Source organism: Botryllus schlosseri, chromosome 7, assembly GCF_051294905.1.
Source record: "Botryllus schlosseri isolate E-star chromosome 7, Bs_hap1, whole genome shotgun sequence".
In the NCBI taxonomy this organism is placed as follows: Eukaryota; Metazoa; Chordata; class Ascidiacea; order Stolidobranchia; family Styelidae; genus Botryllus; species Botryllus schlosseri.
Window position 1 is genome coordinate 15,581,635 of NC_137242.1, and position 20,108 is coordinate 15,601,742.

The 20,108-nt window shown below is 38.0% G+C and overlaps 1 protein-coding gene across 2 annotated transcripts in view; it reads left to right on the top strand.

Annotated features, from left to right (window-relative positions):
- LOC145442453 (A.superbus venom factor 1-like) overlaps nucleotides 1–20,108 on the top strand; it is a 160,987-nt gene that overhangs the window by 44,842 nt on the left and 96,037 nt on the right. For both annotated transcript variants that reach the window (XM_080320365.1, XM_080320364.1), the window contains exon 10: nucleotides 18,554–18,678. In XM_080320365.1, the coding sequence (XP_080176491.1) occupies nucleotides 18,554–18,678 (125 nt within the window). The remainder of the gene's footprint in view (nucleotides 1–18,553; nucleotides 18,679–20,108) is intronic.

The window sequence follows — 20,108 nt, forward strand, 5'->3', positions numbered from 1 at the left end:
GATATTTTCGCACTCTAATTATTACGTAACCAAAGGCCTGGTTTGGAAGCTTGTGTAGTGGCAGACATATACAGTATATCAGCCAGTCTGAGCCTGCGACAGGCTGGAAAAATGACGTCAAATTGACTTTATGCTTTCTTTCGCTAAACAATCATCATACTTTTGTAATAACTGTTCGATTTGTGCGAGGCACGTGGATAGTAGTAAATACCATCATTACAGACTCACAATTGCAAGTTAGTGTATTGCAAATTTTACCCCTTCAAGGGTTATAAAAGTATGGGCGGCAAAAGGTATAATTTTTGGTCGACATGGTGCCTTAGCTATCTGTCAATAGGTATGTAATATTTGTTGAAATAGTTGCTATTGATCATAGACCAAGCTTGCTTTCAGAGCTGGAAACTAAACGCATATGAAAATTTACCTAGGTGTTCCCCACACGCATCAAATGTAGGCCTACTCAAGTGTTTATGAGGTGGCGAATAGTTCGACGGTTGTTGGCATGCAAGGACGTCACATAGAATTGTGGAGTATTCTGTAAACTATAATCCAGTGATCTATTTTCAATCACTATATTTTTCATTAATCTAAACTAAGTACTGTTAGTAGGCAAACCCTAGGAAAGTATATCCTCTGATAAAAGCAGGAGTAACTTGTTATCCGTGAAATAAATAGATGGTGCGACTCTAATGGACATAAAGAAATGAAAATTTTGTAAAGTAGATATTTTTCGGTATGCTAAATTCGGCTACGCGGTGCTAGACTTCTTGGCCGCATGAAATAGGATGTTTTAGCTTCAACCTCTACGCATTAGCACACCGAATTTAAATATAGGCGATAAATAATATACAGTAGCTCCAATTTTAATGAAAAAATAAAAATAAAAAAGCGTGAAAAATTGCATTTATCCTGGAACGCACCAAGAAAAACCGTATGAATTTGTAAAGTAGTTAGAAAACTACACTATTCCGCTACACTAAAGACTTAAACAATCCGGATTTTGTATGGTGTATACTAATTTTACATTGCGGAGTATTCAGTAAAGTTCAATCCAGTGATTCTCCATCTATTTTCAATCACGATCCTCTTATTTGTCTAGGCTTCGAACCCCCTGTACCCAGTACGTTTTATGGGGATTAATATTTTCAGAGTAAAGTATATGGTATCGAGACTTCATGAAACTTACCTGCAAATAGTTACTTCTACCCTAATTTAAAAGGTTTCTCAGATATCGATACAATGGAACTGGGTTGAGCGAGCGGTTAAGGCGTTGGACTTAAGTTTCAATGAACAGGTGTTCACGTGGGTTCGAACCCCACACCCAGTACGTTTTACGGGGATTAACATTTTTAGATTCAAATATAGCGAATCGAGTACTTTTTTCTCAACTGTAATAAAAACTTTTAGACTCTGGATTTTGTGTAGTAGGCTATATACTAATTTACAATACCACATTTGTAATTCGTGCAAGAACAGGAATATCATAGTTCTTGTAACAAAGTTGTCTGCGCACAATATATGTTAATCATAAGTCCTACACATTCATGGTTTCGTCCAAGTTTGAGTTTTAGAAAATATTATACCGACATCGCGGCATCTTTTAAAAACAAAACCATGATCAATGCTTGAGAGACCATTTTGCTATTTTTCATTGACATAAGTCATTCTGGAACGCGAAAACGCATTGTACGATATAGATGAAAATTAGGCAAATCCTAGGATCCTCATTTTCAAAGTAGCTTAGATCTCGAAATAAGCTTTGACTCGCTATTCTCCTCAAACCATGGAATTATCACGAGTATCAGCACCTTCGATCACTGAAGAAAAGGATGAAATTATATCCGAAGCATATTCCTTGACCAGGAATTTTATCATGTACGAACTCGACGGCTCATGCTAATATGTGACTCCTCACCTTGAAACTTGGTACGTAGTTGTAGGAATTGTGATTATGCAGCATACCAAATTTCCTCACGCATTTCATAATGGAACAACTTTAAAACTAACGCGGTTCTACATCGACTTTTTGCGTACATCTGTTTTGCGTGGGGGCGTATAGCACGTACCTATACATAGTCAACTTTAACAACGGAATTACCATGCTTAACATTGAATCCCAACTCGAAACTTGATACGTAGTTGTAGAACATTATGGCAATGCACCATGCTAAATTTCATCACACATCTAATGATGGAACACCTTTAAAACTAACGCAGTCGAATACCGACTTTTACGCATATCTGTTTTGCGTGAACATAGCATATACCTATACATAGTCAATTTTAATAGCAGAATTACCGTGTTAAACATTGAATTCCCACCTTGAAAGTTGGTACGCGGTTATAGGAGATTATAACAATGCACCATACCAAATCCCATCACACATTTCATGATGGAACAACTTTAAAACTAACGCGGCTCTACATCGACTTTTTGCGTACATCTGTTTTGTGGGAGCGTATAGCACGTAGCCTACCCATACATAGCCAACTTTAATAACGGAATTACCATGCTTAACATTGAATCCCAACTCGAAACTTGATACGTAGTTATAGGACATTATGGCAATTCACCATGCTAAATTTCATCACACATCTAATGATGGAACACCTTTGAAACTATCGCAGTCGAATACCAACTTTTACGCATATCTGTTTTTCGTGAACATAGCATATACCCATACATAGTCAATTTTAATAACAGAATTAGCATGCTAAACATTGAATTCTCACCTTGAACGTTGATACGCGGTTATAGGACATAATAACAATGCACCATACCAAATTTCGTCAGACATTTCATGATGTAACACCTTTAAAACCAACGCAGTTCTATACAGACTTTTGGCTAAATCTGTTTTTCCGTAGCGTAGCACGTACCTATACATAGTTAACTTTAATAACGGATTTAGCATGTTAATAATCGACTTAGTTTAAATAAAATACGGAATATAAACTAATCGAAAAATCCGGTAACCAATTTCGCGTAGGCTATGCATGCATACAAATGAGGAAAGTTACATCAACGCGTGTTAAAGTAGCTGTATCGAGTTATCGAATGATTTTTCCTTACATCAAAACAACTAGAATGTATAACTAAATTAAAAAACGTATCTAAATGAGCTCCAGGGCATTGTGATTATGCTGCATACCAAATTTCATCACACATTTCATGATGGAACAACTTTAAAACTAACGCAGTTCTATAGCAACTTTTGCCTAAATCTGTTTTCGGTAGCGTGTACATATACATAGTCAGATTTAATAACAGAATTATCATGCTAATATGTGACTCCTCACCTTGAAACTTGGTACGTAGTTGTAGGACATTGTGATTATGCAGCATACCAAATTTCTTCACGCATTTCATAATGGAACAACTTTAAAACTAACGCGGTTCTACATCGACTTTTTGCGTACATCTGTTTTGCGTGGGGGCGTATAGCACGTACCTATACATAGTCAACTTTAACAACGAAATTACCATGCTTAACATTGAATCCCAACTCGAAACTTGATACGTAAGTTGTAGGACATTATGGCAATGCACCATGCTAAATTTCATCACACATCTAATAATGGAACACCTTTAAAACTAACGCAGTCGAATACCGACTTTTACGCATATCTGTTTTGCGTGAACATAGCATATACCTATACATAGTCAATTTTAATAGCAGAATTACCGTGTTAAACATTGAATTCCCACCTTGAAAGTTGGTACGCAGTTATAGGAGATTATAACAATGCACCATACCAAATCCCATCACACATTTCATGATGGAACAACTTTAAAACTAACGCGGCTCTACATCGACTTTTTGCGTACATCTGTTTTGCGGGAGCGTATAGCACGTAGCCTACCCATACATAACCAAATTTAATAACGGAATTACCATGCTTAACATTGAATCCCAACTCGAAACTTGATACGTAGTTATAGGACATTATGGCAATTCACCATGCTAAATTTCATCACACATCTAATGATGGAACACCTTTGAAACTATCGCAGTCGAATACCAACTTTTACGCATATCTGTTTTTCGTGAACATAGCATATACCCATACATAGTCAATTTTAATAACAGAATTAGCATGCTAAACATTAAATTCTCACCTTGAACGTTGATACGCGGTTGTAGGACATAATAACAATGCACCATACCAAATTTCGTCAGACATTTCATGATATAACACCTTTAAAACCAACGCAGTTCTATACAGACTTTTGGCTAAATCTGTTTTTCCGTAGCGTAGCACGTACCTATACATAGTCAACTTTAATAACGGATTTAGCATGTTAATAATCGACTCCCCACCTTGAAACTCGGTACGCAGTTGTAAGACATTATGACAATGCACCATGTCAAATTTTGTTACGCATTTCTTGATTGAACAACTTTAAAACTAACGCAGTTCCATACCGACTTTTGCGAGTGCGTAGCACGTACCTATATGCATACTCAACTTTCATAACGGAATTACCGAGCTAAACGTTGAATGCGCAACTTGAAGATTGGTTCACAGGTGTAGGGCAGTATGACAATGGAACACATCAAATTTCATCACACATTTCATGATGGAACACCTTTAAAACTAACGCAGTTCTATACCAACCTCGCGTGAATCTGTTTGCGGGAGCGTAGCACGTACCTATGCGTGATCAACTTTAGTGATGGAATTACATATGTAATTAGGTTTCAACACTTTTACAATGATTCGTCTTGCTTCCTATAACATCCCACTCGAGAAAATGCGTCGTAGGATATAGATGAAACTAGCACCACTCATCAAGACCGCTGAAAACAGTACATTTCAACATTAAGTAGCAGTAAATTTCTAGTAAAGTACAAGACGTGATGATTTCCGAGTGAGCTAAAAAGTAAGTATTGCAGGTATAGTTTACCTGATAACCGAATACTCTGAAATAGAAGTAGATGCAGTGTAAATAGTTGATCACTTGATTAAGTTTAGTGCAAGCAGATAAAACCTATACTTGAGTAGTACAAAATGCACGAGTACTTCGCTATCGCCTCCCTCCACGTAATAAGTGTCTACGGTTTAAGACTGCTTTTACCGATACTCGTCCGTTTCAGTTTTAGATAGAATTCGGAAACCAAATAATTTCATAAACATAAGCTAATTTAATGAATTTACTCGAATGTACTATGCTGCGCTGATAAGATTAATTATAATATACTTATCATGTTACAGCGATTTTTCTAGCGTAGAAAATCTTTAAAATGTAGTAAGCAGGCCAAATGAAGATATTCGTTGAGCTGAATAAACATAAAAATACTCTAGACTACTTTATCGGTACTTTACAGTTACAGTTTTAGATAAAATTTGTCCCTTTCACCTATAATTACAACTCCTCGCTATCTAAACATGTTTAGAATATATTATTTGCGATGATACGAAGCCGTGAAGTACTCAAGTTGCTTTTCGTAGGATATAGATGAAACTGACAACACTCACCAAGACCAGTGATCCACTGAAAAAAGTACATTGTAGCAGTAAAGTCCTACTAAAGTACTAGAAGTAATGATTTCCCAGTTAGTTAAAAAGTAAGTATTGAGGTATAGTTTGGTCGAAAAAGCGAAAAACTCTGAAATAGAAGTAGATGCAGTGTAAATAGGTAATCACTTCATTAAGTATAGCGCAAGCAGGCCAAACCTATACTTAAGTACTGCAAATGTACAAGTACTTCGCTATGTTCTCCCTCCACGTAAAAAGTGACTAGGTTTTAGAGTACTTTATCGGTACTCGACAGTTTCAGTGTTAGATAAAATTTGGTAAGACTTTAAATTTTAAAGTAGTTTGAGCTTACGTTTGTATCACCTTGACAAGTAACATTATCAGACATGAAAATGATACTATCACCGAATATAGAAGTTAACACGCGTCAATGTGCTTCGGAATGCACGAGAAATTGCTTACTAAGAGAAGTATATTGTTGTATACACAATAGTGGAGAGAATATTTAAAATGTAGTAAGCAGGCCGATGGGTATTCGTTTAGTTGTATAGGCATAAAAAAACATTCCCGCGCGCTCTTAAACAAAACACTTCCTAACCCTACCACCTAATACTAAGACGCGCGCGGGAATGTTTTTTTATGCCTATACAACTAAACGAATACCCATCGGCCTGCTTACTACATTTTAAATATTCTCTCCACTATTGTGTATACAACAATATACTTCTCTTAGTAAGCAATTTCTCGTGCATTCCGAAGCACATTGACGCGTGTTAACTTCTATATTCGGTGATAGTATCATTTTCATGTCTGATAATGTTACTTGTCAAGGTGATACAAACGTAAGCTCAAACTACTTTAAAATTTAAAGTCTTACCAAATTTTATCTAACACTGAAACTGTCGAGTACCGATAAAGTACTCTAAAACCTAGTCACTTTTTACGTGGAGGGAGAACATAGCGAAGTACTTGTACATTTGCAGTACTTAAGTATAGGTTTGGCCTGCTTGCGCTATACTTAATGAAGTGATTACCTATTTACACTGCATCTACTTCTATTTCAGAGTTTTTCGCTTTTTCGACCAAACTATACCTCAATACTTACTTTTTAACTAACTGGGAAATCATTACTTCTAGTACTTTAGTAGGACTTTACTGCTACAATGTACTTTTTTCAGTGGATCACTGGTCTTGGTGAGTGTTGTCAGTTTCATCTATATCCTACGAAAAGCAACTTGAGTACTTCACGGCTTCGTATCATCGCAAATAATATATTCTAAACATGTTTAGATAGCGAGGAGTTGTAATTATAGGTGAAAGGGACAAATTTTATCTAAAACTGTAACTGTAAAGTACCGATAAAGTAGTCTAGAGTATTTTTATGTTTATTCAGCTCAACGAATATCTTCATTTGGCCTGCTTACTACATTTTAAAGATTTTCTACGCTAGAAAAATCGCTGTAACATGATAAGTATATTATAATTAATCTTATCAGCGCAGCATAGTACATTCGAGTAAATTCATTAAATTAGCTTATGTTTATGAAATTATTTGGTTTCCGAATTCTATCTAAAACTGAAACGGACGAGTATCGGTAAAAGCAGTCTTAAACCGTAGACACTTATTACGTGGAGGGAGGCGATAGCGAAGTACTCGTGCATTTTGTACTACTCAAGTATAGGTTTTATCTGCTTGCACTAAACTTAATCAAGTGATCAACTATTTACACTGCATCTACTTCTATTTCAGAGTATTCGGTTATCAGGTAAACTATACCTGCAATACTTACTTTTTAGCTCACTCGGAAATCATCACGTCTTGTACTTTACTAGAAATTTACTGCTACTTAATGTTGAAATGTACTGTTTTCAGCGGTCTTGATGAGTGGTGCTAGTTTCATCTATATCCTACGACGCATTTTCTCGAGTGGGATGTTATAGGAAGCAAGACGAATCATTGTAAAAGTGTTGAAACCTAATTACATATGTAATTCCATCACTAAAGTTGATCACGCATAGGTACGTGCTACGCTCCCGCAAACAGATTCACGCGAGGTTGGTATAGAACTGCGTTAGTTTTAAAGGTGTTCCATCATGAAATGTGTGATGAAATTTGATGTGTTCCATTGTCATACTGCCCTACACCTGTGAACCAATCTTCAAGTTGCGCATTCAACGTTTAGCTCGGTAATTCCGTTATGAAAGTTGAGTATGCATATAGGTACGTGCTACGCACTCGCAAAAGTCGGTATGGAACTGCGTTAGTTTTAAAGTTGTTCAATCAAGAAATGCGTAACAAAATTTGACATGGTGCATTGTCATAATGTCTTACAACTGCGTACCGAGTTTCAAGGTGGGGAGTCGATTATTAACATGCTAAATCCGTTATTAAAGTTGACTATGTATAGGTACGTGCTACGCTACGGAAAAACAGATTTAGCCAAAAGTCTGTATAGAACTGCGTTGGTTTTAAAGGTGTTACATCATGAAATGTCTGACGAAATTTGGTATGGTGCATTGTTATTATGTCCTACAACCGCGTATCAACGTTCAAGGTGAGAATTTAATGTTTAGCATGCTAATTCTGTTATTAAAATTGACTATGTATGGGTATATGCTATGTTCACGAAAAACAGATATGCGTAAAAGTTGGTATTCGACTGCGATAGTTTCAAAGGTGTTCCATCATTAGATGTGTGATGAAATTTAGCATGGTGAATTGCCATAATGTCCTATAACTACGTATCAAGTTTCGAGTTGGGATTCAATGTTAAGCATGGTAATTCCGTTATTAAATTTGGTTATGTATGGGTAGGCTACGTGCTATACGCTCCCGCAAAACAGATGTACGCAAAAAGTCGATGTAGAGCCGCGTTAGTTTTAAAGTTGTTCCATCATGAAATGTGTGATGGGATTTGGTATGGTGCATTGTTATAATCTCCTATAACTGCGTACCAACTTTCAAGGTGGGAATTCAATGTTTAACACGGTAATTCTGCTATTAAAATTGACTATGTATAGGTATATGCTATGTTCACGCAAAACAGATATGCGTAAAAGTCGGTATTCGACTGCGTTAGTTTTAAAGGTGTTCCATTATTAGATGTGTGATGAAATTTAGCATGGTGCATTGCCATAATGTCCTACAACTTACGTATCAAGTTTCGAGTTGGGTATCAATGTTAAGCATGGTAATTTCGTTGTTAAAGTTGACTATGTATAGGTACGTGCTATACGCCCCCACGCAAAACAGATGTACGCAAAAAGTCGATGTAGAACCGCGTTAGTTTTAAAGTTGTTCCATTATGAAATGCGTGAAGAAATTTGGTATGCTGCATAATCACAATGTCCTACAACTACGTACCAAGTTTCAAGGTGAGGAGTCACATATTAGCATGATAATTCTGTTATTAAATCTGACTATGTATATGTACACGCTACCGAAAACAGATTTAGGCAAAAGTTGCTATAGAACTGCGTTAGTTTTAAAGTTGTTCCATCATGAAATGTGTGATGAAATTTGGTATGCAGCATAATCACAATGCCCTGGAGCTCATTTAGATACGTTTTTTAATTTAGTTATACATTCTAGTTGTTTTGATGTAAGGAAAAATCATTCGATAACTCGATACAGCTACTTTAACACGCGTTGATGTAACTTTCCTCATTTGTATGCATGCATAGCCTACGCGAAATTGGTTACCGGATTTTTCGATTAGTTTATATTCCGTATTTTATTTAAACTAAGTCGATTATTAACATGCTAAATCCGTTATTAAAGTTAACTATGTATAGGTACGTGCTACGCTACGGAAAAACAGATTTAGCCAAAAGTCTGTATAGAACTGCGTTGGTTTTAAAGGTGTTACATCATGAAATGTCTGACGAAATTTGGTATGGTGCATTGTTATTATGTCCTATAACCGCGTATCAACGTTCAAGGTGAGAATTCAATGTTTAGCATGCTAATTCTGTTATTAAAATTGACTATGTATGGGTATATGCTATGTTCACGAAAAACAGATATGCGTAAAAGTTGGTATTCGACTGCGATAGTTTCAAAGGTGTTCCATCATTAGATGTGTGATGAAATTTAGCATGGTGAATTGCCATAATGTCCTATAACTACGTATCAAGTTTCGAGTTGGGATTCAATGTTAAGCATGGTAATTCCGTTATTAAAGTTGGCTATGTATGGGTAGGCTACGTGCTATACGCTCCCACAAAACAGATGTACGCAAAAAGTCGATGTAGAGCCGCGTTAGTTTTAAAGTTGTTCCATCATGAAATGTGTGATGGGATTTGGTATGGTGCATTGTTATAATCTCCTATAACCGCGTACCAACTTTCAAGGTGGGAATTCAATGTTTAACACGGTAATTCTGCTATTAAAATTGACTATGTATAGGTATATGCTATGTTCACGCAAAACAGATATGCGTAAAAGTCGGTATTCGACTGCGTTAGTTTTAAAGGTGTTCCATCATTAGATGTGTGATGAAATTTAGCATGGTGCATTGCCATAATGTTCTACAACTACGTATCAAGTTTCGAGTTGGGATTCAATGTTAAGCATGGTAATTCCGTTGTTAAAGTTGACTATGTATAGGTACGTGCTATACGCCCCCACGCAAAACAGATGTACGCAAAAAGTCGATGTAGAACCGCGTTAGTTTTAAAGTTGTTCCATTATGAAATGCGTGAGGAAATTTGGTATGCTGCATAATCACAATTCCTACAACTACGTACCAAGTTTCAAGGTGAGGAGTCACATATTAGCATGAGCCGTCGAGTTCGTACATGATAAAATTCCTGGTCAAGGAATATGCTTCGGATATAATTTCATCCTTTTCTTCAGTGATCGAAGGTGCTGATACTCGTGATAATTCCATGGTTTGAGGAGAATAGCGAGTCAAAGCTTATTTCGAGATCTAAGCTACTTTGAAAATGAGGATCCTAGGATTTGCCTAATTTTCATCTATATCGTACAATGCGTTTTCGCGTTCCAGAATGACTTATGTCAATGAAAAATAGCAAAATGGTCTCTCAAGCATTGATCATGGTTTTGTTTTTAAAAGATGCCGCGATGTCGGTATAATATTTTCTAAAACTCAAACTTGGACGAAACCATGAATGTGTAGGACTTATGATTAACATATATTGTGCGCAGACAACTTTGTTACAAGAACTATGATATTCCTGTTCTTGCACAAATTACAAATGTGGTATTGTAAATTAGTATATAGCCTACTACACAAAATCCAGAGTCTAAAAGTTTTTATTACAGTTGAGAAAAAAGTACTCGATTCGCTATATTTGAATCTAAAAATGTTAATCCCCGTAAAACGTACTGGGTGTGGGGTTCGAACCCACGTGAACACCTGTTCATTGAAACTTAAGTCCAACGCCTTAACCGCTCGCTCAACCCAGTTCCATTGTATCGATATCTGAGAAACCTTTTAAATTAGGGTAGAAGTAACTATTTGCAGGTAAGTTTCATGAAGTCTCGATACCATATACTTTACTCTGAAAATATTAATCCCCATAAAACGTACTGGGTACAGGGGGTTCGAAGCCTAGACAAATAAGAGGATCGTGATTGAAAATAGATGGAGAATCACTGGATTGAACTTTACTGAATACTCCGCAATGTAAAATTAGTATACACCATACAAAATCCGGATTGTTTAAGTCTTTAGTGTAGCGGAATAGTGTAGTTTTCTAACTACTTTACAAATTCATACGGTTTTTCTTGGTGCGTTCCAGGATAAATGCAATTTTTCACGCTTTTTTATTTTTATTTTTTCATTAAAATTGGAGCTACTGTATATTATTTATCGCCTATATTTAAATTCGGTGTGCTAATGCGTAGAGGTTGAAGCTAAAACATCCTATTTCATGCGGCCAAGAAGTCTAGCACCGCGTAGCCGAATTTAGCATACCGAAAAATATCTACTTTACAAAATTTTCATTTCTTTATGTCCATTAGAGTCGCACCATCTATTTATTTCACGGATAACAAGTTACTCCTGCTTTTATCAGAGGATATACTTTCCTAGGGTTTGCCTACTAGCAGTACTTAGTTTAGATTAATGAAAAATATAGTGATTGAAAATAGATCACTGGATTATAGTTTACAGAATACTCCACAATTCTATGTGACGTCCTTGCATGCCAACAACCGTCGAACTATTCGCCACCTCATAAACACTTGAGTAGGCCTACATTTGATGCGTGTGGGGAACACCTAGGTAAATTTTCATATGCGTTTAGTTTCCAGCTCTGAAAGCAAGCTTGGTCTATGATCAATAGCAACTATTTCAACAAATATTACATACCTATTGACAGATAGCTAAGGCACCATGTCGACCAAAAATTATACCTTTTGCCGCCCATACTTTTATAACCCTTGAAGGGGTAAAATTTGCAATACACTAACTTGCAATTGTGAGTCTGTAATGATGGTATTTACTACTATCCACGTGCCTCGCACAAATCGAACAGTTATTACAAAAGTATGATGATTGTTTAGCGAAAGAAAGCATAAAGTCAATTTGACGTCATTTTTCCAGCCTGTCGCAGGCTCAGACTGGCTGATATACTGTATATGTCTGCCACTACACAAGCTTCCAAACCAGGCCTTTGGTTACGTAATAATTAGAGTGCGAAAATATCAATTCATGACGGCCTGGGAGAGCTACGATTAGTATGGTGGGTCGTAAGTTAAACAAGTTTTTACAATTGCGTCGCAACAACAAAAGTTACACTACCCTTGAATTTCTAATTAGGTATTCCAGGTCATAAAAATTAACAATTATTATTCACGATTTTCATTCGCACTCATCCAGGATTTTCATTCGCACCATTCGCACCACCTTCGTCATTCGCACTCATCCGGGATTTTCATTCGCACCGTTCGCACCATCTTCGTCATTCGCACTGCATTTATTTTCATTCGCACGAGTGCGAACCGTCACACAGGTTGAAAAGCACTGGTCTATTCGAATAATTCGATGTTTAATTGAACTTTCCTCTGCATGATCATTAGGGCTTCTATTTTTTGTTGCAGGGCAACTTTGTCGTAGCCGAATGCGGTATTATCTAGCAACAAGGTTTAAATGACTCGCCTCCGGCGTTTATTGAGCGTATCACCCGTATTCTCGTCATGCAAAAATTATGCATGTATTAGTATGAAGCTCAGATGCAGCAAAGTGTGTGAGACTGCCTGTAAAATGGTGCGAAGCAGCGACTCTAATTTCCCGGCTTATAGCAAACAACGACGCTGAAATTTTACTTCAGACGCACCAAAGTGTATGAGACCGCCTGTAAAAATGAACAGGGCGTGATAGGATCGATGTCTCCGCCAGGCAATCCCTTGCAACTGTACCGACATTCTCTGGGTTCACATCATCACCAACCGCAACAGTTACAAGTGACGACACCATACCCTACCCATGCATGAACTCTACCTCTGCTATGACGGGAATGAACGGAAGCTACAATTTGCACATCTCGGAACATCAACCGATCTGGAGGATTTCAGCACGCGAATCGACGCAATAACGATCAACGATATCATTGATATGCTCTTTTTTCGAAATAAAATAAACTCGTACACTATACAATGCTATTTCAATGAGACTGAGTAAAGTGTTAGGAGACATGAAAAGCGCTGAATCGTATGAAATGCGATGACTACAGGGTTCGAACCTACAACCTAGATCAAGATAGTTGGCTGATTCCTCTGTGATGACGTTATGAAATCTAGTTCAACGTTTAGTGTATTACGCGAGAATTCATATTCTCAAAAACAGCTCAGTACGCATAATCATGATGATGTGACAATGAGCGCGGGTGATGATGTGGCAATGGGCGTGCTATAGGTGCGGCAATGGGTGGATGATGTGGCAAGGGGCGTCCCATAGGTGCGGCAATGGGCGGATGATGTGGCAATGTAGGCGTGGCAATTAAGGTGACGTGGCCTTCTGTGATTGGTGCGTAACAAAAGTAGATCATAACACTACTAATATATATGCAATTCTCGATCTTATTGACCGATTATATTATGGATCACTGAAAATTTTCGCGCTTGGCGCGTGCTCACTAATTAGTACTGCTAATTACGTGGTAAAAGCGAACAACGTGATGGAGGGGGGAGAGTCGGTTTATCACCCTATGGGAGATCAAGACCCAAGCTCTTTTGGGACCTGACGAACTGCTGTTTCGTTCCTTCCTACAGGTATACGCCCGGATATGTTTAATTATTATTATTGGGTGGTCCTACCTTTTCAAGCCCACCTCATTCCGCTCTACCGGTAAATCTTAATACGTGAGCAGAGAGAGGATAAAAATTGATAGCAATATATATGAAATTCTCGATCATATTTATCGATTCAATCATTAATTATACAATTTTTTCGCGCTTCGCGCGGTTAGACGAAACAATGTTACCCACACTTAATATAGATGATAAGTAGCCAAGATAGCGTAGAGACTGAGGGGGGCGAAGTCCCCCAGATGTTCGGTTTATCACCCTATGGGGGGCCCAAGACCAGCGGGGGGGCTGACGAAGCTGTTACGGCCCTGCCGATAAGATTATTTATCAGCCTAATGCCTGTGCGCACTGCACCACTGAGCTATATAAACACCGCACATCCGGTGGTTCCCAACTTTTTATGATCGCGACTCCATTACCATGCAATTTCAAAATGATTTGATGAGCTGATTTCTAAAGGTTGGCACATTTGCCCAGGCGACTTACTCACGGCCTATTTTGGAAGCTAATTACGTTCAACATCTTCGCGAACCCCAGGATGAAGGCAAACTATCCCCAGGTTTAGATCCACCATCTTCGAACATAGCATCCAAACGACCCAAAACCGACTCTATATGACTATACCGTTATTTTGTAATCGTGATTACAATAAGACTTCATTTTGTAAATGAATGTTATTTTTTATTTATTTTTTGATCGCAGTCTTTGCGAGGCTGGTAGCCTCCATATTAAAACCAATATAGGATGCATGGTACTGAATCGCGCGCAGCGCGAAGAAAAATTTCATGAAGCATGAATCTGCCCAAAAATAATTTTGTTTATGTTGATTTACGAAAGAATTATGTGCTTACTTCAAGCCTTCAAAATTCCGGACATTTAGGCATATTTTAGAAATTCCTCCCGGACGCAGTTTTAATAGTGAAATTCCGGACATGTCCGGGAAATTCCGGACGTATGGCAACCCTAGTCTAGACAGATTCATAGCATCAACGGAAGAGCGCTTATCTTGCTGTACGCAAATGAAATATTATTTTCAAAGCAGACATCAGCATCGGGAAAGAAGTTCAGGACAGTTAGTCAGTGGTCAGATCATCTGCTGACATTTCTGTCGGCATGAAACCACACTGCTTTTTACCGCATGACCAAATTTTATGTGGTGATCATAATTGGCTCCGGGCTGAATTTTTTACGAGGGCATCATCAATTTCTTAGTTGCCTATGTTCGGCACTCTTGGGATAATCCATCAGATCATTAATTCGTATACATGTGGTAAAGCCAAGTCTAGAAACTCAAGATATTTGCAATGTGCCAAACAGTAAAGTAATCCAGTCCAGGCAATCAATCAAGTAATCCAGACAGGTTGCTGCATCATCAGTTGGAGCTGATGATCACTTTTCTTCGGGTAGTGGCACTTGGTAGCATGGCAGAATGATCAATAACCTGTAATATAGGTATAGAGGTCTAAATATTTTGAATTGTTTACTGAGAAGCCATACAATAGCATAGGATGTTTAATATATATATATTGTATGTAGCATGTTGCATGAATTCCTAACACATCAACGTACTGGCAGTAATTGTCTCTTAAGGCTTAAAAATAGCGGTATCCTATATATATTGCAAACGATATCAATCATCAAAATACTGCAATGATTTCCAACTACCACTAGTAGGCTATGCAGTGCTGCATTAAATATCACGTAGTCAATCAAGTAGTGCCAATAAAATCAGCATTGTATAAGGAAACAATGAAGTGCACTGCTTTGTTTAGTCTTGATGTCAGGTTTTCACAAAAGATACTTCCGATGTGTTCAGCGACATTGTTTATGTCAGCACAACAGCAGAGCCCACAGTATATTCTGATCCTTGCGGGTCTCAGCTGCTTCAGTCATATCTTCCATCAAAAATCAGGCTCAACAACAGACATATAGTACTACTTGAACTAACAAATACTCTTACCAGAATATAAACCAATCGCTCTACTTCAAATGCCAGAATTTAAGTACATATGATCAGAGTTGAGTAACCGCAATACTACTACGTTACCGAGGGATTTCTGCGTAATTCTGACGATGCCATTCGAAATGCTTTGTACAGGACTGATGTCTAGCATAGGTGAATCTCTGATGACTTCCACAACAAATTTCCTGAATGCTTACAACCAGAAATCAACAGTACAGTATGCGATATTTAGCACTGAAGCAGGTGCGCGAGAAAGTAGCTTGCTAACCAATTTGTGGTTGCTATGCGTATCTAGTCACGTGATCGAAGTCCTGCGAATGGCCTATTGAAACAGCTCACGTGTCGCAAAATTTCGGTGAAATATCGCGGCCTTAGCACTGAATCTGGACAGTTTTCCTTTTCCCCTTTATCAGGATTCATCATTTCTAAGAACGGTTATATTCTACTCATAAATTTTGGAAAAATGGCCGTCAAGTAGTAGCGATATTGTTTCTCCCAACCAAAACACCGTGTCGAAGGCCACGGTCGCAGCACTGTGGAAAATCCACGATCGTTTGAAACAGAGAATAATATCACGCACGACAGTTACTCTTAAAAGCCATCACATATTGCAGTGAGCAATAAGTGCTCAAATACTTCGTAGTTATCACAGTAGGCCTACACAATGAACCACGCTGTCTATAGGGATTATGCCGACTGCTAAATTAGTCCGTTGATGGACAAGATCAACATTGTGATGTAACGATGGACTTTTCCGGTATAGATGGATAAATAGACAGTCAGACGACCCTAAATTGCCCTGACTGAATGGATTTTGCAGTTTTAGTGCGTATGTGGCTGCTTTATTTATCAATCGTTTCAACATTACGCAGCATCAGTTGCTTTCTAAACCTACACCGCCCCCATTTGCGCCCCCCTAGGCTACCGCCCAATTTTATAGCTTGCACCCCCTAATTGCCCATTGCATGGCCAGCGTTCACGCTCGTGAACGTTAAGTTAATGATTACACGGGGCCGCACAATTTTTTTGACATCGATCTGACAGTTGTTTTTGACTAACGTTTGGGCGCCGAATTAAAAAAGGACTTCAGTTTTTCTCTATCACGTCAAGTTTTTGGGTTAGGCATCCACCACATTGTCTCATACATAGTCCATATAAAAGTACCGCTTATGTGTTTGTTGCATAAAACGTTTCAAAAACCACAAACCGAAAGTAACTCAATAGTCTTCAAATAAACGTATGTACTACTACTGCCCTAATTGGTTGATTTAAACTGACATTTCTTCTGAAGAACAAATGAAGTGCGAGTTTTAGGGTATAGATTTATGCTGATAACTCTTAGTTTAGTTGGCTGTCTCGCTTGATACTCGATCAACAGTCAGCGAACATATGTAAGCTCCAATCTACTCTAGTATCTATCTCCCATCACCTCCAGTTTTTGGCGGAAGCTTTCTCCTTGTCCATCGCTGACTACGCCAATGTTTCCGGGAAATTAGCGAGATGTCTTTGCCGAAATGCTTTGTATTTTGATGCTTGCATATGTATATGTTGCAGATGGGTTCGCTGAAGCCTGTAATAGCTTCTGAGCAATTTCGATACAATTCTATGTCAATTTAGTCACATGCTATCTCATGAAAAGATTTTCAAATGATAACCAAGTATTTCTTCAAAATCTAAGACTGGTCCACTGAAACTCTAATTTGTGATGAGTTGCAGAATTTATGAACCAACAAATGCACAATTGCACAAGTTTACTTTTGTAATGACTCCCAGTAAAGGTCAAAGTGAAGTTATAAACGGAACACTTGTTTTCAGTTGACAATTCCTGCCTTCCAAAATGATATTTTCATTAGGCCAAAATGCATGGGTCGGGGAAGTAATTGTTTCTCTCTCAACAAGTGGCTCTTGTAAAATATTGCGATCAACAGATTCGAAGTCAAATCTTGTAGGTCAACTCCTCATCACCTATTGCTTTTTTGAATGTCTGCTGTCCCACATACACATATAACAGTAGAAGTAGTACATGCGTATCCTTGGTGTCTGACCACACAGAAACACACTATTTCAAAGTCTGCACATATGATCCAATCGAGCTTGTGATATTGAAACAATTTAATGTTTCTGTATTTCTTACGAAGACTAACTGAGTATGTAATTGTTACTGCATCGTAGAGGTTGCCAATACGGAGAAGGCTACACTTTAGGATCGTCTTTGAGCTGTCAATGGACGTTTGCCATTAACTTGAGTTGTAAATAGGGATTTCAAATACTATAGATTTTGTCGTACCGTAAACCGAATTAGGACATAATGGTGTCAAAGTAAAATTCTACAAACCCTCGTCTATATGATAGTCACATATCGTTTGATCGTTTCAACTCAATGATATTCCACTTCCCTCGTCCCGTTGCTGCGCTTCGTTACAGCTTATAAAATTTGGTGAGTTTGAAAGTTTTCTGGAACCTCAAAACCGAGCAAGAAGATTATGCCGATTTTTTGTGCGATGTCGAATAAGTTATTCAAGCCAGCAGTTCGCCAAATAAAGTCATTTACTGTAAAAATGATGCTTCACATAATTACCGAGTCCTGAACATGCATGTAAAAGAGATTATATATGGAGGCATACATTATTACAGTATAACCGAGCCCATGAAATTATGGTCGTCAAGTCGTCAATGAAGTTCTAATTTATAAATTTGTGTCTTTAGTAGTCAGGATTTGAGATTTTGCATTTCATCCTGATTAATTCCCCCCCCCCCCAAAATTCCTTTGAACATGTGACAGGCGCACTCGGTACGTCAAGAAACTTTTTTTTGTAATTGTTCAATGTTTGCAGGCGCGGCTGACGGTACAATACAAAGGGGCGTACTTGATGGAATAATTATCACGAACTCCCCGTACGATCTCCAGCTGTTGGGCAATTCAAAACGTTACATTCCTGGCTTGGAACATGTTGTCGACGTATGTTGTATGATATACCAATTATTTTACCTCGGGGGTTTCGAAACTGGAACTAATGTGTCCAGTCCATGAAAGGCCAATAAAAATCTCAAGGCCGAGGCCCGGATTTACAGCCGATCTGTGTTGTTGCTGTTTGTAGTATTCATGATGTTTTGTTGCACGACCCACTTCTAGGCTTAAGACACCATCAGTAGATTGATCGATCCGGTAATTAGGCAGTAGGTGATTACCGTGCCAAGAATTGCGATTCAACATATTTGAAGTCCCTGAACTGGAGTGTAATCTGTGGTTTTAGCACAATGACAACGCATTTCCATATTGCTAGTTTGCTACCGACAAGGTTCAACCAAATTAAATATATTGCCTATCGTTTCTCTGTCGGTTGGATATATATCCTCCATAATATATTGAAAATTGAAGCCTTGCATTCACGATTAGGCAGTGAAGGCTGCGAGTCAATCGTGTAAGCAATCATTTTGAATTATTGTGTTAAGTATAATTGTACTGCGTTTGCATGTCGGTAATTTTGGCACTCGTAGAATACTGTAGAAGGCCGTATTCCCAGCAAACAACGACCTACCGGTACTCGAATATTATAAGCTGTGATATACTGAATGGCTACTCGAATAATGAATGGTTTTGAATCACACTTTGCACTTGATATCAACGGCGGTAACAATAACAATAAATATACCACGGTTCATATTAGTACTGTAAAGGGGAACCACGCGAACCCGTCATTAATTATGGGTCCACGCTGACGAATAACGTTTACCAATCCCTGTTGCAGATATGTGAACTGTAGTATTAAACAAAGGTGGCCAAAGTAGTCAAGAAGGCTACTCAAGTAGAAGTAGAAGTAGCGACGATAAAATCTACTCAAGTACGAGTAGCAGTACTTTTTCCATAAGCAACCTAAAACTACTTGAAGTAGAAGTAGAATTGACTGACTTCAAATCTACTCAAGTAAGTAAGTAGTCATGAAAACGATCGTAATTTGTTCGCAGGGATTGTCAATAGGTGCAAATTTAATTATGCGAAAGGTGCCGAGCTTGATTAATATTGATGCATACCAGGAGGTGTTCAATTTTCGACAGCATAAGCATTCGTCCGCATCATGGGATGAAAATGATAGTATTGATATGGAAATGCGATACCAATCCTCTGTTTAATCGAACAGCACGTTTTAGAAAATATCATGGTATGGCGCACTCCCCCATAATATAAGGCCCGTAGTTTAGTCGAAGAGCAATACGGAGAAGTTGTATAGGATACGTGTAAACACTTTTGCGCCATTAGTAAACGTGAATAAAAAATATGGTGGATCGTAAAAATGCCATATTGTGTCGTTTTATTTTCGGAAATTAAAGGCATTACTACACTTGCTTTTATGCCTCAACATGTATGTTATCCAGACAAAAGAACTGATA